Below are 23,338 nucleotides of genomic sequence, written 5' to 3'. Positions count from 1 at the left end.
TCGGAGAGAGGGGTGAACTTTATGATCTCTGATTGATGTGTCCAAAGGGAATTTGAACCTGAAAAACAACTGAACCGGCAGTCCCAATGCCAACCTACAAAAAACAAGTGGAGATGAAAGGCTGGGAATCAGAGCCAAGGTAGGCCTCTCTCAGCCTCAGTCGCTCTGGCTGCAGAAAGGGCATTGACACCCAGGCCGGGACACTGCAGGGACAGAAGCTAATGGATAAAGATCTGGGTGCAGTGGGCTGGGGAAGAGCATATGTCTAGCATGGGCAGAGCCCTGGATCCGATCCCTAGCACTACAAATAAAGACAACTGTTGGTGCAGAGCTGGGGGAACAGCCTCCATTTGGGGGGGATGGAAAAGTTCCAGGGACAAAACCTGACATCAGACACGCTTGATGCCAATGAGCTGCACATGGAAAAAACGGCCATGTGACATCTGGCACTTGATGGTATCTCACACAGTGGGACTCTCTGCACCCCCATGTAGGGCTGGCTTCTCCAAAGGCCTCCTATTGCTCCAGGTTCTGTAAACCAGAGTCTGGAAGACCTTCCTTGCTCATCTGTGCTTGAGTGAGTGATGATACCATCGGGTTACTTAAGCACCAAGCCTTGGGAGCCCTGCTCTACAAAGCAGGGTAAAGAGGAACACCCCCAGGCCAGCTTTCACAGCCCCTCAAGATTCTCCACTTAGCCTGTGGCTTAGCGGAGAGTCACACATCCTGTACTGAGTCCCTACTCCCCAGGGAAAAACACTCATGGCACCTCTGGCTGGGAAAGTTGTGAGCCCGCATGGCCTGGTTGGAGCCATGGTGATGTCACGCCTGGCCACTTATTAACTTGTGTTTTTGTTTTCTTCTTCCCCTCTGAGCCCTGGAAGATGTTCTAAAAGCCACTAAACGGCACTGCATGGGGTCTGCTGCCAGGCCAAGCTCTCAGAGCAGGAATGATTAACAGAATCTTGCTTGTTTACAGCCATGGCTGCCCATCACCAACTGCACAAGGATTTGTTTTTCTGGCTCTGAAATGTTCCTTTGCTGTCTTCTCTGCTAATCCGGCCCCCTTGCCTGCCAAGTCCTGCACTGTGTTCTTGACCTTGCGAGCTGCCTCCTCTGGACTTATTTACCTCTGCTAGGTTCTGAGTCCCCCCCCCCCCCAAGGACCCATCCTGACAGCAGCTTTGGAGGCCCTTGGGGAGGCCCTTGGGAGGGCCGTGAGGAGTCAGTCTCCAGACCTTATCCCACAGCCTGTTTCAGTTTGATGGACTTTTCCTGAAGCAGCTGGAGATCCAAACCCAGGCCACACAGGAGCTTCTCCTGCCTTCCCCGTCTCTCTAGCTGGCCTGAGCCCACGACCCCTTTGTCCTGCACACACCACAGTCTCCCTCCTGGAGTCTCAAAATACCCCCACAAAAAGACACTCACTTCAGGGAAAGAGACCCACAATCTCTCATGAATCCTACGGGCACCTGAATTCTCTGGCGCTGAGCCTCGTGCTTCACAAACTATACCCATTAAGCATGATGAGGAAACTGAGGCTCAGAGGGAAGATGATGGATGAGGCCATTGTTACATACAACAACGCTACCTCTCCTGAGCTGGATGCAGCAGCTGGCTGGTTGTCACCAGCGCTCCCTGGTAGTCAACTGCCTCCTATGGAGCCCTGGCAGGGAGTTGGGGCAGGATGTGGGGTTCAGAGCACAAGGAAAAGGCTGAGGAGCACGGCTTAGGGCAGAGTCCATGCTTAGTGCATGTGAAGCCCTGGGTTCCAACCCAGAAATAAAATAAACATGCAGATAAGGCAGAGCTTACAGCAGCCAGAGGATGGGGGACAGGTTAGCCTGAATCAGGAGCAGTACACCAAATGCTGTTCAGCTTTTCTGGACATACTTGGGACTGTGGTGGCCTGAACAGTGATCGACACATGCACTGACATTTGTGCCTCTGGGACCCAGCCTTCTGTTTCTCACTTATGGCTTGACTGTACACACACACACACAAACACACACACACACACACACACACACACACACACACACACACACACACCATCTCCTTGCTGGGGTAACAGCAATAGGGCTAAGGCCTTTCTCTGGCTGTCTGGAGCCTCTGAGGTGGGAGACTGAGGGGGAAGGGTCTGAATGTCCCTCAGCTTCAATAAGGATGGGTTCTCACAATGAGGCTGCCCACGGGAGCCCCACAGCCCCACATCCACATACCTGGCTGTCCAGTCCAAGCAAGAGGAGCATAATAAAAAACAGAATGGACCAAAAGGTGGGCAGCGGCATCATAGTCACAGCTTTTGGGTAGGCAATGAAGGCCAAGCCAGGACCTGAGAGAGAGAAACGGGGAGGGGGACACAGGAGGACATACATCAGCACCCTGCCACTTAGAACCCTGGGCCTCACAGAACACTCATGTCTGAGTGAGGAGAGGGTCGCCTAAGCCCCAAATGCAGGAGGAGCCAGGGAAGGAGACTGGTGGGGCTCGGGAGGGGCCCCAGGTAAGTAAGCATCTGCCTCCTATCCAGTACATGGCCTCCTCAAGTGAATCTAAACCCGTACAAGACACGGGATCCTCGGGGCAGGGAGAGGGACTGAGCGTGGGGCTCAGGCGGCCAGAGACTCAGGAAACGGAGGACCACCCCTCACAAAACCAGAGCCGCACACTGGTGTTGGCTGGAAGGAAGGCTGCGGTCATCTGATCTGTGAAACCCTCCTCTGCAAAGAATGGTTTCTATTTTTGGGTTAATGGCTAAAACACTGTTTAAATGGAAAGAAAAAAAAAAAAGAAATTTAGAAGCATGCCCAGCAGGGCAAATGGCTCTTCAGTGGCATCCCTGTGGGGCCGCTGTCCCCCACAGGTATCCAAGTTCACACAAGGCAAGGTAGAACCAGCCAGGCCTGGCACTGAAGTGAGGCAGCATGGGGTAGGACAGGTCCCCAGGCCCAGGAGACTAGCCACATCCCAGTCCTCACCCACCACTTCCTCTCTAGATTTTTTTGGGCTTCAGTTTCCTCGACCTGAAATAGGAGGGTCAGGTGGCCCCAGGATCCTTCTGTTCAGATTCTCAGAGGTGGATATCACCGCCCAGAAAAGGGCTATGGATTCTTATCAACAGGGAGCTCCTGCCAGACCCAGAGGCAAAGGGGGACATGAGCTCCGCCCACTCCGAGTGCCTCTCACAGAGTCATTTGAACACAAACATCTCCTGCTTGAAAAAGCCCCCCAAGTAGATGCTTCGGGGGACATTATCTAGCTGGTACTTGTGGGCTGCCAAGCTAAGGTGAAATCAACTACTAGAAACAAAACAAACCAATCAAGAAGAAATACAGGCTAGACTGCAGGAGACTTGGAAGATGTTCTACACTTTAAAGCAAACATCAAAACCAAATGAATCGCTAAGAGGAGGGAAAAAAATCCACAAAAACAAACCAATTTTGCAAAAACCCGGAACCAGAATTCACTTAATAAAGCATCAACAACCGGAACCGTGGCAGGGGAAGGCGAGTCTTACGATGCCGTCTGAGAACCCTACTGAAACAATGACCCGGTGCAGCCCACTAAGTGGTCGGTAGAAGAGATATTAGAAGATTCTGTAAGCGGGGGTGGGGGACTGCTTACCAAGCCGGAAGCCGCTTGGAAGAGCAAGATCAAGGGGAGAGGGCTGGGAGCAGAACACATCCCTCCCACCCACGACATCATGAAACACACTTGGAATTAAGTTAGAACCAAAAGCATTCTGGTCCCCCTAGATTCCAAAGCTCTGGCCCTGCCTGGTCCACCCCAAGAATGAGGAATCAGGACTAACCAACTACAAGATAGATGTAAAGCGTGGTGACTCCCACCCCCAACACCTCTGCACCCGACACTGTGAGCAGACTCAGTTCACTTATTTCTGTCTTTCACTTTTGATTTTTCTCAAGCCAGCCTCAGGAGAGGGGCTAAGTGCCCTTCTCTAAGGGACAAGGAACTTGGGAGGCTAGAAGCCAAGAATGCTGAGGCCATTCTGATGCCCCGCCAACACAGCACACCATGTCCTATCTGGGCTTCCCTTGGCTGTGGAATACCCTCGTTCAAATGCACCTTTGTTATAGTGCTTGCTAAAATCTTATGGAGGAGTCAGTGTCCCTCTCGCTGTGCTGGCTGTTCAGACATCACTATGAGGAAGGAGTGATGATGTCTTTAAGTAGATGAAAGAAGAAACAACTTGGACCGACCACATATGCGGCATGAAAATATCCATTGTGCACAAAGATCTCCTTGATGGGCCTCATCTTTCTCCCCTAACAAGCTTCCTCTGTGCCCCTGGTGACACCCAGTTACTGGTTTTGGAGTCACCTTGCATGTGCAAGCAGAAAGAGCGACATTTACAGAGGGGCTGGAAGTGGTGCTGGGCGCCTTGCCAGACAACTTCCAACACAGGAGGCTCTGGTAGAAGTCTCTGTGCCCTTAGTCCCTCCCTGCCTGTCTGTGGAGCCCCTGAGGATGGGCAAACAGTTCTTCCGAGTGTCCAACTGGGACACAGTGCAACAGATACATGTGCACAGTGTGGAGCTCACACTGGAGGTGTGTGTGTGTGTGTGTGTGTGTGTGTGTGTGTGTGTGTGTGTGTGTGTCTGAATTAGAGCCTGGCAGCAGGCAGAGGATGAGGGGTGCCTGAGGTCAGAGGAGCCAGTGAGAAGGGAGGGGACTACAGTAGAGGGCTCGACAGACAGGCAGTGGGTGGAGACTCAGCAGCTGCCTGTGGCCCTAGCTTGCTCCAATCCACTCAAGCAAGACTCCTGCTTTGGGACCCTTGATCTCATCTGAGACATGAATATCTAGAGACACAGTGTCAAAGGACCCTCTGACCTTCCAATACCAGGGCTCAGGACTGGGAAACTGGGACATGACCTTGAGTTTCAAACATAAGGAGATCAAGGGCAGAGAATGACGGGGACTTGGGGTACCTGCTCCTGGCCTACAGAAACCCCTAGAACAACGATGCACAGTCTACCCCCATCCTACCCCATCCCCATGCCTGAAGGGAACCCCAGCCCAGAGACCTTGGCAGGCTCCAGAAAGCCCCAGAGGGGCTGTGGGCAATTAGGTTAGGTCAGACAATACCTGACCACGCTTCAAGAGGACTGGGTGGGGGGGTGGCCCCTGGGGATCGCCACCCCAGCCACCTCAAGTCTAAATTGCAGGCTTAGGCCAAGGCCAAGCCCTCAAACCCAGATTTCTGAAATCCTGTGATGAGGTGGTAGGATTCTAGTTCATGTTCCAGAACCATCTTTACTGGAGCTCTGGGTCCCATGCTGCTAAGAAAGGACCCACTCTGTGCAGAACCCATGACCCTAAGACTGACCATCCATTCTGTGACTGCAGATGTCTTGAGTAGCAACATGGGACCAAAAAGCCCCCATTCTCTAAGGGCAGCAGTGTCCTCATAGCCTATGCCCAAATCGGCTGTCCTGGTCCCTGGGTGGTGTTCCTCCCCAGCCCTCTCACTCCTGGTGACTGTGGTGGAGGCTGGGAGGGGTGAGGCTTGGTAAACAGATACAGGAAGGACTGAAGAGTGGATCGGCCTGGTGGTGGAGCTCGCCGGGAGCAAAGCGCAAACCGCAGGAATGGAGGCTAAGATGCCAGCGATGGTGTGCCAGCTGTGGCTGACCTGGGCCTCAGCTGGAAAGCAACTCCCGTGGCTAAAGCCAGCGGTTGCTGGGGAAGGATTGGGGGCTGGAAGACCACGACTAAAACAGCCACCAATTCCCATCTCAACCGCCCTTGTTCCTCCCACCTTCAGTGGGCCAGGATGCACTGAAAACCTCTGACTGTAGCTTTTGTACTCAGGTATGGGGGCACGTCTTGGGAGGAGAGGGGATGTCTACGTAAACGCCAGGCTCCCTCCATCCCCCTGGGGTCTGGCTCCATGCCTGCAGTACTCATCTTACACACTAGGTGGCAGTGCCCACCACCACTGCCACCAACACCACCGTACCTGACTCAGCCACATCAGCAATGTCCACCCCTTGCTCTTGTGCCATGAAGCCCAGGATGGAAAAAATTGCGAAGCCAGACACAAAACTGGTACCACTGTTCAGGCATCCCAGCAGCATACAGTCCCTAAGTTACACACACGTCAGGGGGTAAGTTAATCACAACACAAGGAAGCCACGCTCCCTACTTCTCTTTTTCTTTAATCATCATTTCTAACGTTCACGGGGCCCGCCAGCGCGACACTTGCCTGTACGAGTTATACTTGTACTTGTTGTAGCTTCCCAGTGAGGTCATGGCCCCCAGGCAGATGGCATAGGAAAAGAATATCTGGGTTCCAGCGTCGATCCACACCTGGGAGGGAAGGGAAGAGCATTAGGGTGAGTGCGCATTGGGGGGGGTGTCTGGCAATGTGAGGATTTTTGACCAACCATGACAAGGTCTGCATTAGTCTCCTCAGTGTCGATGAGCTGCAAGGAACCCCAGAAAGCAGAGCCAGGTACCTCTTCTTTGTGCATCAGTTAAGAGACTAGACTTCTAACTCTGGGGTGACCAGCACCCACTCCCAGAGCCTTGGTTTTCATATCTACAGAATGTGCCCCCTAGCCTACCCTGACCTTCAGCATGACTTTCCACACTCAAGCAAGAGTGGTCTTTATTCTGTCTACTCCTAGGTCAAGGCTGCTTGGACGGTTAAGTCCAGGGACCTGAGTTAGAATTCAAAGCATTCTTTACTTCTCCAGACACTATCCCCAGTAGCTCTGGAAGGCAGCAAGCCTACCTTCCCACCTTACAGCTCAGGCTGTCACCAACCCTACCCTGACCAGAAATGCCGGCCCCTGGGAGGCAACTGAAAAGCTTGGGATCCTGGGACAAAGGTCTCAAAGGGCACACAAAAGCCTCCTGGGTTTCACCAACTCCCGACACCCCTCAGCTATGTGCTGGGATAGGGGGACTTACAATATGACCCCCTGAACCTTTAGGGCCGCCATCAATCCTAAGTCCCTCCCTCATCTGAGGATGCTGTCCCGAATACTGAATCTCTGTCCTGGCATGGCCAGAGCAGGAGGCCCTGCCTTAGCCAGTGCCGTGCCTGAGATGGGCTCTGTAGCCCGGAAGGGCAACAAGCCACCATCGGCCCCGTGGAGAAGAACTAGGCGGCAATGCTTGGCTACACACGGGCATGAAAGAGCCACAAGAAACACTGGCTCCTGCACCCTGAGCATCACCCCGCCATACCTGTGGGTCCTCGAGGCGGCTGATGTCGGGGTACAGGTAGAATTTGATGCCTTCACCAGCACCTGGCAGGGTCAGTCCACGGACCAGCAGCACCAGAAGCATGGCAAACGGGAAAGTGGCGGTGAAGTAGACAACCTGGAGGGGCGGGAGGGAGTCGGGTAAGCCTGCGAGCATCCTTGCCGTCACCGTGAGGTGCAGACCTCCTCTTCTCTCGGAGGCAGCAGGTCACACTGGGAACAGCAAGGACTCTGCAAACGTCCCACCTGCTGTGAGCCTCTGACACCTTCCCTAAACAGGACATAAGGATCTAGCTTATAGATGGGGGAAAAAAAAATTAAATCCTGTGGATAATTTACATAGCTCATCTAAGCTCAGAATTTATAAAAAGTAGGCAAGATGGAAAACAAATCCTCCCCGCTTTGAAGAGCTGATCACAAGGAGGAAAAATACAGACAGCATACAACCGAGAATCACCCACCAGGGGTGTGTGCGACAGCTCAGCCCAGCAGCTGTCACATGGCACTCAGCACATACTGGCTGCCATTACCCGTCAGTACGACACTGGAGTAAAGAATCAGAGAGGGCCGGAGGGATGACTCAGTGGTTGGGAGCACTCGCTGCTTTTGCAGAGACCTGAGATCAGTTCCCGGCGTCCACTCGGCAGCTCAGGACTATTTGAAACTCCAGTTCCAAAGGATCTGGCATTCTCTTCTGGCCAACAGAGGCACTAGGCACACACGTACATGTAGGCAAAATACCCACACATATTTTTAAAAAAAAAAAAAGCAGCAGGTGTGAGCACACATCTGTAATCCCAACACTCAGGAGGCTGAGGCGGGAGTGGTCAGGGCCTGCCTGACAAGTAGCTCAGCTCCAGCTCTGGGCCTACTCAGGTGAGGGACACAAGGACGACTCTCTCTGGGCCTTAGTTTCTTCTCCTGTGACATGAGGGCAAGAGTCACAACAGCCCTTGTCAAGAGACGGGTGAAGATTTACACAGTCAGACGACAGCAAACGGTTGTTAAGACACACAGCCTGAGCGACATGACTTGAGAGGAGGTGGGTGGGAACTTCTCTAAGGTCATGGACAGCTTACACGGTCAACTTTCCCAGCTTACGAGAGACCCGAGAGGTCACACTGTGTGTCCCAACAGGCCCTCTGCCCGGTCCCATGAGCTGTTTGGTCACACCACTGCTGGGCAGTTGGCCTTGACAAGGGCTAGAAGGCCTGAGGGAGACCATCACTTTCTAGGGAGTCAAGCCCCTTGGAGGGGAACTCAAGCACAGTGCCTGGCAGCTGGTGGTCACTATCCCTTTCCAGACTTGGTCTCCCCACCTCAAGGTGAGAGCCTTGGACTGGAGGTCCAGCGCTGAGGCTACAGAGCAAGGAGGTGACTGGCCCAGAGGGTCAGCTGGAGTTCATCACTCATCTGTCGTACCTCTCAGCTGGCAGCTGTGGCTGCAGCTCCGAGGGGGATCTCTGACCTCACCCTCTGTCAATGTCTGCAGGGAGTGGCTGGAAACACTTAACAACCCAAACAGTGGTGGCATTCTACAAGACGGAAGGAGAGCCCTCTCCTGCCTGACACCCCTCCCTGGATGCCTTTCTTCCTCCCGGCCTGCCTCGGTGTCCCCAGCCACCCCTGTTTCTTTTTCCTTGATGGGTAGACCAACACCCAGGACAAAGGCCAGTCAGGAAGCCATTGAAAGGGTAAAAGAAAGAAAATCTGCCTGTCTCCTCTGTCTCCTCCCTTCCTGTGGATAGGCGGGCAGGCGCCCCTGGCCAGCTCCCCTCTCTGGGGCCCTGCAAGGCCACACCCAAGCTGGTAAACAATAGCCACACACAGGAGCCCCTCAGGGTTCCCCAGAGGGCTACCGCTTCAAAGCATGTGGATGGCAGCCAGAATCCCTGGTGAGCTCATGGGGCGTGGGGGGGCTCCCTGGCTTGTCTCTTTATTAAGTGCTTATACCTACTATGTGCCCAGTAAGGTGCTGTGACCTTACTCAATACTCAGCACCCCTGGATGAGCTCAGAGCCATTACAACCTGCCCCTTCCCTTACAAGGAAACTAGGCCCACACTGGCCAGTGTCACCTGCCTGGGGTCCCCAAAGTGCAGGAGGTGTCAGCGGTGGGATCTGATCTAGGCCGAGTACTTTTAGGGCGCCCATCTCTCCAGGGGCGTGACTGTTGTTGACACCCCCTGTCAGGCGGCTCCAGCCATCTCTGGAGAAAGCCACCCTTGTTTTGTGGGCTCTGCTGCTTCTTGGATAAGCCCGGGAACCCTTCTCTCAACTTTTCCGTGACTGTCCCTTGGGATCTTCCAAGGAGAGGCTGGTGCCAGGCGCCACCATGGGCCCCTGACGGTGGCCCAGTAGGCCTTGCTGTGGGACGTGGTATTTTTCCACTCCTGCTGCTGAGATCCTCCATAACTCCTCTGATGTCAGGGCCCGGGGCCTTGTAGGAAAAAAATGGAAGCTTACAGGGCACCTCACCCCCAGCCCACTGTTAGCTGGTGGGTGGCAAGAGGGGGCTAGCTTCCAGCCTCCTGTTAGTCAACTTTACTTGGGAGCAGATGGCCTGGGTCGTTAAGAGGGACTCAATCATTCACTTTACCCCAGGGGAAACTGAGGCTGAGCAGGTGAAAGGAATTTGCAAAGGCATTTTGTAGGAGCAGAGCTGAGTCCAAACCCAGGTCGGGCACTGTCTACCCCGGAGTGTGACCACAGGCCCAGCCATGCACATGTCCAGGCCCTTCCTGGGTGAGCCTCGGCAGTCTGCCTTGCTGCACCTGCAGCCCAGCACAGGGATGAGACTGACAGGAGGGAGAAGAGAGTTGCCTGCGTTCAAATCCCTGTCTGGCCACTGACAAGCGGTGTAGCATTGGGCAAGCTAGTTAAGCTCTCTGAACCTCAGTTTCAATTGTACAGGATCAAAGAACTTCCAGGGATCAAATGAGCTGCCACCCAGCCCTGAGAAGCCATGTGGACACCCCAGTTACCTGACTGGCTGAAGGAGTGAAACTGAGGCTGAGTCTGGGAACCTATTTCAGACCCTCAAAGAGTTGGAAAGACCAAAGCCAAGCACCTGAAATTGGGTCCTGGGCATCTGGGGCCCAGGCCTCCATCCATCACCCTACTTTTTCCTGGACTAAGTTAGCCACGGAAGCAGGCTTGGCCAGGACGAGGGCTCAGCCCCCACGGCTAGGAACCTGGTCTGCAGCCAGGGCTGGAAGCTGAAGCCAGCCAGCGGGTGGGCCTCTGGACGGGCAGGCGGGCGGCCTGCCTCTGAGCGCCTCTCAGCATTGAGCTGGAGGAAGTCCACAGAGCTGTTTGTCTTGGCTTCTCTGACCCATCAGGCCCGCTAGTCTAGGAACCACGCGTGCTCCACAGAGCAGGGTGCAGCTCAGGGTAGGGTGGGGGGTGGGGGGTGGGCTCTGGCCAGTCACGTTTCCACAAGGAGCCACAGCTGCAGCCTGGCACCCTGCATGAGGCCTTGGCTAGGTCTCCTTTGTAGTATGCTGTGTCTGAAATATTGCTGACTGTGCCTGTCGGATATCAACCTCCTCCATCAGACCAGGGGCTTCCTACGTCCTGGCCAAGATGCACTGCAGGGCCTTTACAGTGACCATTGCCTCTGCCTGCAATACTCCCCTCAGACACTCAACTCTCCACTCCCTTCTCACCGTACCTCAGTCACCTCAGTAGCCCTTGCCTGGACACCCTATAAAAGACACCCCACACTCCTTTCTTCTCTCCTGTAACTTGGCACCTGGGTCCCATGCTCCTCTCTCTGCAGCCCAGCTCTTCCCAGCCAGCCACAGATGCCGACCACTGTAGCTCCCCTCACCCTGTTTCTAAGACAGGACCCATGCACAAGAGGCTCAAAGGACATCAGTGCACCCCTGAACACGACTGATGCTCTCCAGCATGCTCAGCACCAAAGCTCCTCAGACACTCGCCGGCAGACTCGCTTCCGTCTGGGGAAACTGGGCAGCGGGCAGAAGGCAATGGCTGCTCCCCCGGGAGTGTGGCTCAGGCCCACTGGTCCACAGATCTGAGGCACTTGACATGCCTCATCTCAAACCTCATGGTCACTGTTTGACAACTGAGGGGACGGGCTCGGGGGAGGGGCTGCTATAGGACAAGCTGCCTGACCTCTTCTGGGCCTCAGTTTCTTCACTGTTTAGAGGAAAGCAACAGGCATGCTCCCAGGACTGCCGGGAAGGAGGAAGCACAGTGGACAGGGGCCCTAAGGAGACAGGCAACAGCACGTTCCCTCGGTCTGCTTGTCCTGTGGGGTGACGCTAGTAGGGTGTGGTCCCAGCCTGGATGGCTTCCCTTTCAGACTGAGGTTCAGGACAGCAAGGGGCTCTGCACCCCAGTATAAGGACAGGGCAGCTGGACAGGCCTGCTTCAACATCTGTCCTAAACCCTGGGTGGCTGCCAGCCCACTTTGCAAAATTAGGGTCCACACTGCGAGCTGACGGCCTCGGCCAGCGGTAGGGCTGCCGACTGGCCTCTGGCTCCGTGAACCTTGCTCACCACACCAACATATCAGGGAACAGGGCAATGCCCTAGTGACACGAGTTCAGTGGGGGATACCTGGCTGTCCCCCAGTCACGAGGTCACTAAACCCCTGGCCAGTGGGTGGTGGACACTAGGGGTCCTCACCCAGTGAGAGAGACCACCACACAGGGCTGTGTGTCTGTCCTGTCAGAGCACTCTATGTCCCAACATGGGTCCTCCTCCCAGGATAGAGCTCTGCAAGCAGAAGGCTGGCCACAGTATGGCTATCCTCGAGGCCGGGGACAGGAGTCCACTCACCTTGCCTGTGGATCGAACCCCCTTCCAGATGCAGAAAAAACAGACGAGCCAGACTAAGAGGAGGCAGAGCGCAAGGTCCCATTTCAGAGCGCCTGGGTCGTCGATTCCGGAGGACAGGCTGAGCACATTGCGCCTTTGGGGAAAGAGAACAAGAGGTCAGGGGCTGGGGCAGTGGGGGGCACTTGGCAGCAAAGCCAGCATGAGCCAAGTCCTGGGTTCCGTCTCTGGCGTCATGATGAAATAAAATACCAATGTTCATTTTCATTCCAGCACTGGGGAGACTGAGGCAGGACAGCCTCGAGTTTGAGGCATGCCCGGGTTACATCGTGAATTCTAGGCTGGCCTGGACTACAGAGTATGACCTTGTCTCAAAAAATTAAATAAAAAAAGACATCAACAACTGTCCCCGTCTCTACAGAGATACTTCAGTGGCAGCCTCTGCCCCAGGCACTGCATGTGCATAAGCCTTGGTGCCCACTTGTCAGGAAGAGAATGGAGGCCACTAGGACAGCAGGGCAGTCAATCAGGTGACCTCAGGTTCAACCCAGCAGGGCCCTGAGCAAGTTAAGTCCCCGGGCCTCCATTTCCTCACTTGTAAAACGGATACTGATTTGGGTGGTATGATGGCTGGGCACATGAAGGTGATTGCTGCTCAACTGACCTGTGGCCTGCGTGGGGGAATAAAGGACTGACTCTGTCAAGTTGTTCTCTGACTTCACACACACACACACACACACACACACACACACACACACACACACGTCTTTTAAATGGGAACTGAGTATCTGCAGGACCCATGGGCAACCTTCAGTTTTAACCGTGAGCCAAACACAGGTTCAAATCTCCGCTTCTGTCCAACTGTTAACCCTAGGCAAGTTACCTAACCATCCCAGACCTCTGTTGCAGTATGTAAAATGGGGGTGGACTCCCCTTCCCAGCATCCTCTGTCCTAGCTTCCTTGATCTAACCTGTAATCTCAGGCTGAGGCAGGAGGATTATGAGTTCTAGGTCACCCAGGGCTATATAGTCAGATCCTATCTCAAAAGAACAAACCTAATCAATGGAAAAAAAAAAAAAAACAAAAAACAAAAAACCTAACACCGCACGTTATTTAGATCTTTCCCAAGGGATAAGACTCAGAAAGGCAAAGTGGGTCCTGTATGGGCACAGAACACCCATCCTGCTGCAGTAACTTGTGAGGAAAACACCACAGAAATGTGCGACACCATACCAAGGTCTGGAGGTGGCTGGCCGCTGCCACACCTGATCACGTGACTGCAGGATGGAAGCATATCCACAGAAGCTGCTGGCATACAGCTGGTGCTTAAGTAGTGCTGGCTTCCTCTCTCCTTCCCTGCCAGGATTTTGGAGCTCTCTGGAGGCAGGGAAGGAACCGTAGGAGCTCACACAGGGTGCTCACAGCCAAGATGACCAGGAAACCTACTGCCCAGGGACCCGGTGTCCTGCAGCACCCATGCTGAGCACGCAGACCTCTTCCCCAGACACTGGGTCTCCAGGTTACACGCCACCCAGTCTTTAAGCTGCCAACCACAGCAGAAAGGACTCCAGGAGAGTTCCAGACAAAGACTATTTTCGTAAAGCTGCAGGCAGACCCCTGTCCCAGGCTACCCTCCGAGCAGGAGTGGAGACTCCGAGCCTTGGTTTGTCCTTTTGTAAACTGGTAGTGCCAGCTTCTACTTAGGGTGCTTACTTAGGAAAGCATTCTAGAGTGTTCTAAGCTTTCAGTGAGTTAATGGGACCCCATAGTCAGGGTCTTAAGTACCATCTGGACCAGGACCTTTTGGCTTTTCCCCTCCAGAAAAGCCTCAACATAGGAATTTTGAATAAATCCAAGGGTCCTTCTCAAATGGCCTTCAAGCAACATGTTTGGTCCAGTCATTGTTCTCAGGACCCAGGATGACAACTGGAACACAGAAGAATTCAACAAACACCCACTGAATGAATGAACCACCCAGGATGACAACCAAGCCTCACACTACCGGGCTGATGCAAGAGGTACCCCCAAGCCTAAAAGAGAGGCAACTTTCCTTGGTTCTTATCCTGCTGCTCACAGTGACGTCAGTGCCCCTGACGAGTTCTCTAGAAGAATATGTGACGAACACACAATAGACCAATGCCGGCAGAGCCTAACGATATGCCTTTCCCATTGATCTCACTCAGTCCAAGGAGTAGAGCTCACTGCATTTCACAGATGGGAAAACCAAGGCTTGGAGGGTCCATTTGCCCACACTCGCAAAGCCACTAAAACTCCAGGCCTGCCTGATTCTCAAGGCTCTCTCAACTCTACCACAACATGGTCTGATTTTAAAAGAAAATAGTGCCCGCTTTTAAGAAGGACCTCCAGGCGCTGGAAGGTTGGTTCAAGGTTAAGAGCATTGTCTAATCTTCCAGAGGATTCGGTTTCAATTTCCTGCACCCACATGGCAGCTCACAACCATGTGTAACTCCAGTTCCGGGGGATACTGCACCCTCTTCTGGCTTCTGGGGCATTAGATACACAAGTAGTACACACACACACACACACACACACACACACACACACACACACACACAGAGAGAGAGAGAGGGGGGGGGGCAAAACACCTCTAGACATAAAATATAATAAAAAAATTATAATAAATTAAAGGGCCCTCCAGTCCTCCACTAGAGCTAGGATCATCTGGTGCCTCGGGGCAGCATCCTGGGGTACCTTCCTTCACAAAGCAGGCTGACAGCCAACCACATGCAGCTGGGCCCCTGCCAATCTGAGACCTGGCAGCACCCTAGAACAAAAAGCCCTTCCCATTCAACACTCAGCACTTGGGTGCCAGCCACGGAAGCTCAGAGCACAGGGAGAGACAGCCCACGCTCCTGTGAATGGGCCACATCAGAGGAGAAGAACGTGGCCCTGTTCCACACCTTCACACCAGCAGCCTTTTCCCTGGCCTGCCCTCCACAAGTGTGCCCTCTGCAGCCGATGCTCCAGGTAACTTGCGTAGAATCCATCTAGCCTGCCTGCCTTCCTTCCCGCTGGCTCGGACCACCCCGTGGACAGCAAGCAAAACACTGTCTTCTCAGCTAGTGATCAGCCTCGAGACCGCCATGTCTCTTTGTTCTTTGGGGCAATCCATCAAGAAGAAACTCCAAAGCCAGATCCTGCTGGTCCTGAGAGCCCCACCCATCCAGGTCATGACCCCCTTTCTGCTCATTCTCACCACCCTGCTAGGCAAAGCCAAGTGCCCACTGCTGCTAAGCACTGCCAAGTAGAATTGTTCTGGGTAGCTGAGACAAACAAACAGAGTCCTTTTATCCCTCTGCTGCTGGGGACAGTCCCTGCAGGGTCGTTGGTATCCAGGGACATTTTAAGGTGAATTTTCCCTGACCCAGTCACTCCATTCCCCAGACCATCTCCTATAATTCTACCAGCGTGGGGGCCCAGAAACAAAGCATTCACCAGGAGGTGACCCAAGTGCCCCTCTGTAGGGTACAGCAAACCTTGGGGCAGGCACACTGGAATACCACACAGACCAGTGTCAAGTTCTTGATACGCTGATAAAGTAGCATAAATACCCTGAGGGACACAGTGAACCCAGAGAGCAGGGGCCATCTGCACAAGACCAGCTGCTGTGACAGGGAGAACCCAAACACACACCAGCCAGACGGTGAGCAGGCGCTGCCTGGGGACAGGGACTCAGAAATCAAGGCAGCTCTTTTGCTCTGTGAGTACGTATACACGTATACACACACACACACACACACACACACACACACACACACACACACCCCTTTATAAATTGAGACAGGGTTTCTCTGTGTAGCCTTGGCTGTCCTGGAACTTACCTTGTAGACCAGGCTGGCCTCAAACTCACTCAGAGTTCTGCCTGCCTCGGCCTCCTGAGTGCTGGGATTAAAGGCGGATGCCAACCCTTCCACACCACCCCTACCCTCGGCTAGACTTTTTTTTTTTTTTTTTTTTTTTGAGACAGGGTTTCACATAGCCCAGGCTGGCCTTAAATAGTTGATTATCTTGCCTCTACCTGAAATTACACAGTGTTGAAATTAGACAGCTCTGTCATCAGGCTTCAGATAGCTTGCCAGGGCCACAAAATGTCCTAGGAATGGAAGGAAGGAAGTCTGCCTGCCAATCAGACTCTGACAGCCCCAGGCAGGCCTGAGCTGGAGAGTAGCCAGTCATCTGCATCCCAGCAGGGACCCTCTGCTTGTCCTCTGTGTGCCTGCTCCCTCCAAGGGGGACTCTCCCTCCAAGGGGTACTCATGGATCTCCCGGGGGGCCTTCTCACTGCTGTGAGTGCAGCGCTCAATAAACTGCAAGTGCACTCATGAGATACCGCTGCCACACAACGTCGTCACTCCAACATCACTCATGGGTGACCCCTAAACACCTACAAACCCCCCATAATGCCCTACTCAGGCCCTACTGCACCCTAAAGCCACTACAGTAACTTCTTCCCAACCTATAATATTCTCCACCGAACTTGTCAGAGGGACCCCACAGAATCTGCGATGCTAGCTCACATCCTTGGCTCCACATCCTGCCATGGCTCCAACCTCCCCTCCGAACCTGTCCCTGTCACCTTCCACTCAAATGTTGATGCTTTAAAGAATGTGTGGGGAGCAAGAAGACCAGGGTAGCAAACCGATGGGAAGCCAGACATCGTGGGTGCATAGCTGTCCACGCTACCTCCCTCCCTCACGGGCCCCTTGACTGCACCCCAGCCCGCTCTTTCCCCAGCACTGGTTCTACTGTCAGCCCTTTCCCACTCACATCTTACTTTCTGCCTGGTTGATGTGTCTACTAGCAAGTCAGCTCTGTGCACGCAGGGCTTGAATCTGTCTGAACCACAGCACCCAGCACATGAAGGTAAGCTGCAGATCTTTTCCAAGAAAAGGGACACATCTTGCCAGGATGGGAACTAAAAGAGGGGCCGGCCTGGACGTGTGCTTGCAGCCGGCTGCCCTGCTGCCGTCCAGTCAGCACTTGGAGATGTAAATTCATCCTCAGAGTGGGCCAAATCGTTTCCTTTTGACTGCAGGCCAGCCGTTTATTGGCCGCAGCAGTCCCCTGGAGACTGGCAGAGGCAACAATTATAAAAGGGCCGCCCGCCGGAGCATGGGGCCCCCACACAGCCCTTCCCGCACCACCTCCTCCTTCCGACAGCTACGGAGAAAGATTGGCTGAGCACGGCTTGTTTGCAAATATGACTCATTTCTTTGATTCTAATAGAATCTAATGATCCATGCTGGGCTCCCAGGGGGCTCTGCAGGAGCCTCGGAGGAAGGCCTGGCTCCAGCCTGCTGAAGGGCGTTCGGCCAGACCTGGCCCCGCCTGTCCTCCAAGGCCTGTGGAGGAAGCAAGAGGTTTGGGGACAGAGGTGACCTCAGAGGGTGAGGACCCGGTGAGATGAGGCTGTGGCAGAAGCTCTGTGGCCCCACCACGCAGCCACCAAACATACCCTAACGCCAACGTTAAAATGTCGGTCTCTGGGGCCGAGTGGCTTCTCACGGGAATTGGAGCTGCTGAGGCTGAGAAGGTGACTGGCTTTGCAGACAGGGTAAGTGTGGCAGGGTCACGCTGACAGAGGAGTCCATGCCTGACCAGAGACTGGAGACATACAGACGTGCACGCACACAAGCAGTGTGCTGTGATCATGGACTTGGCTCCAAGGCCTGCCCTGTATCCCAGGGGTGGGAGGTGGAGTGGAACACAGACAAAATGTTTACTAAGGATGGCCCTGTCTGTGTCCATGCTGGGTCCCCAGAACCCTAAACACAAATAGCTTGTCTAGGTTCCTTAATGTTAGAGAGCAGATGTGAATGCTGGGGCCAGGTTAACTCTGGCTCACCGAGCACAGAAGAGAGACTCAAGCTTGAGTCCCAACTGCCCTGACTTCAGAGGGCTGGGACACGCGCTACACCTAGGCCACACCGGGAAGGGGAGTTCCCCTCTGAGGTCCTCCTGCCTCCATGGTAACCAGCAGAAGGGAGAGGCCACAGGGTGGCTGACAGAGTCCTCCAGTGATTAGAAACTGGGGGGAAGCTCAGCTCCCACTGTGCCTGTTACTTTTGGCTCCAAGACCTTCAGATCTGGTTCAGGTAAAGAAACAAGGGAAAACTGCCTGGGCCTGGGTCAGTGCTTAGTCAGTGAGCACCGCAGTACCCACCCACTCCTTTCTGGCAGGGTAAGATCACAGTGTGGGAAAAGCAAAGGAAAGCTGAGCCAGGGATGGACCAGAGCTTCAAGGAAAAGGCAGGGAGAGAGCAAGAAGCCAACGAGTGTCCTTTACCTGCATATAGGAGTCCCTCAAGGGGTGTGGTGTGCACAGGGAGAGTTGTTAGATTCTGAATGCCTGACGGAGGGCCAGTGAACTGCACAGGAAATGGATGCAAGAGTTTCTCACAGTGGCTTACTCTTTTCCCTACTTAAGAAACCTCAAGGGCCAGCAAGAGGGCTGACTGGATAAAAAAGCACTTGCCACTGAATCTGCCGACCTGAATTCAGTCCCTGGAACTCATGTAAAAACTAAAGGGAAAAGCCGGGCGGTGGTGGCACACACCTTTAATCCCAGCACTCAGGAGGCAGAGGCAGGAGGATCTCTGTGAGTTCTACAAAGCGAGTTCCAGGAAAGGCGCAAAGCTACACAGAGAAACCCTGTCTCGAAAATACAAAAATAAATAAATAAATAAATAAATAATAATAATAATAATAATAATAATAATAATAATAATAAGGGAAGACCTGACTGGGCATAGCTGTCCTTTGACCTCCACACACGTCATGATGTGCATACCTCAACCCTCCTAAAGTAAATTAAATGGAGGAGGAGGAGAAGGCTTTGCGTCGGCACAGCTCACTGTGCCCACCCTTTCACCTTCCGTACCCCTGTTTCAAGCCCAAGACCAGGGGAGGTTCTTCGCAGCAGGAAGCCCTACAGACTTGCTGATGCTCCTGCCCATCCACCGCACCTCTGGACACAGGCTCAGCAGGAGGCTGCCCTGGGGCCTCACCTCAGCCTGCTTTGCAGCTCTGCTCAGTGGACCCCAGGCTCAGGTTCTGTGAATACCAAAGTATTCTCAGAGGTTCTTGTAGAATTCAAAGTCAGGTCAAGAGCCTGTGCAGGCCCATGTGGGCAGAAGCCAGCACTCTTTGGGCACAGCATATCCACAGACACCATGGAAGAGCCTGCAAAAAAGCCTGTGGAACCAGGCATTTTCCTAAAGTCTGTCTCTGGGCTTTCCTGATGAGAAACAAAGGCCAAGTGCTTTGCGCAAGACTTCTAGAACACAAGGTGCTGGAATAGACTCAGGCTGGGCATGTCTAAGGAGAAGGCAAGGGCACTGAGCAGACGTCTTCCAAGAGCTTCATGTCACAATGGCAAGTGCCAGGCAAAGGCAAAAAGAGCATGACTCCCTTGCCACCAGAGCCTGTGGACATTTGAAGGGACCACATACAGATTCTAAATGCCCCCCAGAAAGGATGCTTAACCACAATGATGACAGCATGAAGGGACAGCTTTTTAGGGTGGCCATGCAGGAGCTCATCCAGCTGGGGCTGTGGTATAGCCCCTAGGACAGTACTAGGATCATCCTAGGTATGGACACTGAGGCCCGGAGAGGAGACCACGTCTGCCCAAGACAGAAGGGCAGAATGAAAGTTCAGACTTAGAAGGTAATGAGGTTCGGCAAGACAGCTTAGAGGCTGGCCAGGTGCCAGAAGTCCGCGGGGGGTGGCCCTGGTACCCAAGCCATGCCAAAAACAGTACAGAAAGGCCAGGGCTTGTGGCCTTGGGCCCCTTCAAGGGAAATGAGTGAAATGCTAACATTCCTTTGTTTAAAATCTCAGCTCTCTGAAGGGTGGGGAACATGCATTTAACAGCCCCTTTTGTTTTGCTAGTGGAAAATATACACATTAGGAGACCCAAAGTCCCCAAAGCCCAGGGCCCTGCCTGTGGATAGAGTACAAAAGGCTCAGGCATGGCACAGGCCACCCAAGAAAGACCACCTCCTACAAGTAAGAACAGCTGACCCATTCTTGTAGGAATTACAGCGCAGCTCCCTCCTGATGGTCCTTAGTTTGGCTTCCTTGAAGTAGGGCAACACCTCAAAGGTAGCCACTGTCCACCAAGGAGAGAGAATCTCATCTCCTGGGAGTCAGGGACAGGCCTTTCTCTGCTTTGGCTCTCCGCTGCACGTGGGGCCTCATCTCAGTCATTTCCAGAGGTGAGAGGCTATCCCTGACTGAGCACCCCGAGTTAAGAGCACGTGCTTATAAGGGAAGTGATGCACACCAGGGTTTCTTTTCTTTTTTTTTTTTTTTTTGGTTTTTCGAGACAGGGTTTCTCTGTGTAGTTTTGCGCCTTTCCTGGAACTCGCTTTGGAGACCAGGCTGGCCTCGAACTCACAGAGATCCGCCTGCCTCTGCCTCCCAAGTGCTGGGACTAAAGGCGAGCGCCACCACCGCCCGGCAACACCAGGGTTTCTAATTAGCTTCCAGGAACTGTTGTCCTGGAACACACGCTCATGAGAGTTCCCCAAAGGCCATTAACACAAGGAGCTATCTACGTGCTGTCCACATGCTGGGGTTTGACTGTTGCTCTAGAGTTGCCTATGACAAGCCAAAACGGGGAAAGACTGAGTGATGAGACCACATAAGCCCTTCACTCCTAACGGCCACCCACAAAAGAGGGACCCACAGACACTTGAAGGAGCCCAAGAGCAGACCTACCAAACTGAGCACAACCCAAACTGGCACCAATTAGTCATGAGCTCAACAAATAGTACTTGATTAAAACCACCGTGTTTGGGAATGGTTGTTACATAGTCAGAGCTAACTAACTGATACATAGTTTTACTACCAACTCACATTTGCATTTGAATAACTACAGAAATGTATTTTTCTCTGTGGTAACAATGTTTTTCTCAAAATATATTAAGAAAATTGTCATTTTCAAACACATATTCACCTATATTTGGAGAAAATTCTCTCACAGGAATCCCATGGAATAAGAACAATACATTTTCCTCATTTGACAGGTAAACTAAGGCTCAAAGGGCAGTGGGGTGACTTGCCTAAAAAAATCAAATAGCCATTAGGTGGTAAACCAGAATTCAACTCCATCTTGTATGAGACAGAGGCATGGAGTTATCTCCAGCTGTGTGTCTTCCTTCCCTCCAGAGACAGGGTCTCCTACCATCAAGAGGAAGATACCGTCCCGATAGCCCTGCCCAGGCCCCTCCTCCTTCCCATGACACGGCCTCACTTACTCCCAGAACTCGATGACAGGTGAGGTGAAGTTGGTGGTGCTAATGGCGACCCAGAGACTCTCGTTCTTACGCAGGGTGTCCTCCATGCAATGCGGGGTGTTCCAGCTGTGGTTGCAGTGGGCCCAGGGAAGCTCGTTCTGGAAGGACTGGAATAGGTAGTACGTGGCCCAGGCCAGGATGACAATGTAGTACACATTCAGGAGGGACACGATGACGATGGACGCGTAGCCAATGCCTGGGGGCGAGGCAAGCAAAATGGACGCATGTCAAAAAGAAGGCCCATTCAACTGGGGGCCACTGGCCTGCCTAGGCTGCGGGCCACAGGGGCCTGCTCACCAACAAGCAGAAAACAGTCACAGGATGAAGGAGTCACCGGACGAAAGGACATGTGAATGAGTGGTCAGAGAAATAAATGGTGGCTGGATGGATCACAGGAATGAAAGAAGTAGAGACAAGACAATGATTGTGCAGTTGGATGGTCAGATGAGTGGACAGAAACACCGATGGACAGATGGATGGACTTTTCTATAAAAATGGACGAATAGAAATATAGATGGATAGAAATATGGATGAGTAAATAGAAACATAGATGGGTAGATAGAAATACGGAAGGATGGGCAAGAATAGAGATGAATGGATAGACGAACAGATAAATGAAAATATGGAGGGAAACGGGTGGATGGATAGATGGATGGAAACAGAGAATGATGGATGGATGGATAGATGGAGAGAAACATGGATGGATGAATGCAGAGCTAAATGGACAAACTTTACATTCATACTTGAATATCCATTTGTTTTATATATATATATATATTTGTTATATATAGTCTAACTCTTGATATGTGTACATACGGTGGTTGGTTGGAAGGCTGGATAGATGGAAGAAATGGAGGTGGAGGGCCTAATTACTGAGTGGCTTAATGGAAGCAGAAAGTAGTAAGCATTTATGTGGGTGAGTAAAGGAAGGGGCTCATATTCCCATTCCTCTCACTCAATCACGGTAGTGACTACTCCAAGTATACACTAAGTACCAAGCACATAATGGAGCCACCATCAAGAATGCTGGCCACACAGACAAAACACTCAGACATGACTGTCATTCTGTTCTTACAGTAACTCTAGAGAGTGAGAACACTGTTTTCTAGATGAAGAAATTGAGGTTCAATGATTTCCCTAAAACCACCCCAAGGAGAGGAGAAAGTGAGGCCTGAAGCCAGCCTGCCCTCCAGATTCCTGCATTTTGAGAGAGCTGCCAGCTCACTTATCCAAACACCCATAGAGGTGGCCCAGAGGGGACTTTCTGAGCAGCCAGGAACCTGTTGTATCTCCCTTCTCCCTGCCTCTTGGTGACAGTGACATCACAACATGCTGCGGCCCTACATCTGGCACTGATACACGTGAGGAGATCTGATAAACACAGAAGACAGGAGATGTCACTAAAAGCCCGGTGGACTCAGTGCATACCAGACCCAGCCGACACCAGCTACATACTCACCAGAGAACAAGGGGCAGATCTTCTCCCAGCAGGTGATGCCCCCTTCTGAGGTGTACTGGCCTATGATGACCTCCAGGAAAAACACAGGCAGGCCGCTCCCGAACAGGAAAATAAAATACGGTATGAGGAAAGCACCTACCAAGAGAGCAGAGGGGACAGGCTGAAGCTGTGACTGTCACAGCATGGGCAGGAAGGTGCTCACTCTCAAGCCCCCCCAACCAAAGGTATCGGAGGAATGAGGGATGTAAGCATGGAGGCCAAACTCAGACTCCACTGAAGATTCTCCAGGCCTGCCCACTGGCCCCACCCACGAATCTGCAAATCTACCAGGTTCTTCAAGCCACCAGGCTGGTGCCTATGCCTGTCACATGCCTGCCTTCTCCACAGTATCCTTCCCAATGGAAGTGGCTCAGTCTGCTAGGTACACACTACCTCCTGCTGGAACTCCACTCATCTGCCACAGGCCAGCCCGGGCCAGCGGCCAGGAAGGTCCAGACACGGGTTGGGTGGAA

General features: G+C 53.0%; 1 protein-coding gene across 11 annotated transcripts in view; it reads right to left on the bottom strand.

The window, feature by feature from the left end:
- Positions 1-23,338, bottom strand: part of Slc6a6 (solute carrier family 6 member 6) — a 73,071-nt gene that overhangs the window by 9,471 nt on the left and 40,262 nt on the right. For 10 of the 11 annotated variants that reach the window (XM_059258213.1, XM_059258216.1, XM_059258210.1 and 7 more), the window contains 7 exons: positions 22,827-22,961; positions 21,329-21,563; positions 12,047-12,179; positions 7,222-7,356; positions 6,233-6,336; positions 5,987-6,111; positions 2,223-2,335 (listed from right to left, as the gene is read on the bottom strand). In XM_059258213.1, coding sequence (XP_059114196.1) covers positions 2,223-2,335; positions 5,987-6,111; positions 6,233-6,336; positions 7,222-7,356; positions 12,047-12,179; positions 21,329-21,563; positions 22,827-22,961 — 980 coding nt within the window. Of the gene's footprint in view, positions 1-2,222; positions 2,336-5,986; positions 6,112-6,232; positions 6,337-7,221; positions 7,357-12,046; positions 12,180-21,324; positions 21,564-22,826; positions 22,962-23,338 lie in introns of those variants that run through there. The other variant, XM_059258220.1, reaches the window with a different exon arrangement.

This window comes from Peromyscus eremicus, chromosome 3, assembly GCF_949786415.1.
Source record: "Peromyscus eremicus chromosome 3, PerEre_H2_v1, whole genome shotgun sequence".
In the NCBI taxonomy this organism is placed as follows: Eukaryota; Metazoa; Chordata; class Mammalia; order Rodentia; family Cricetidae; genus Peromyscus; species Peromyscus eremicus.
Note: the sequence above shows the minus strand (reverse complement) of the source record. Positions and strands in the feature narration are given on the sequence as shown.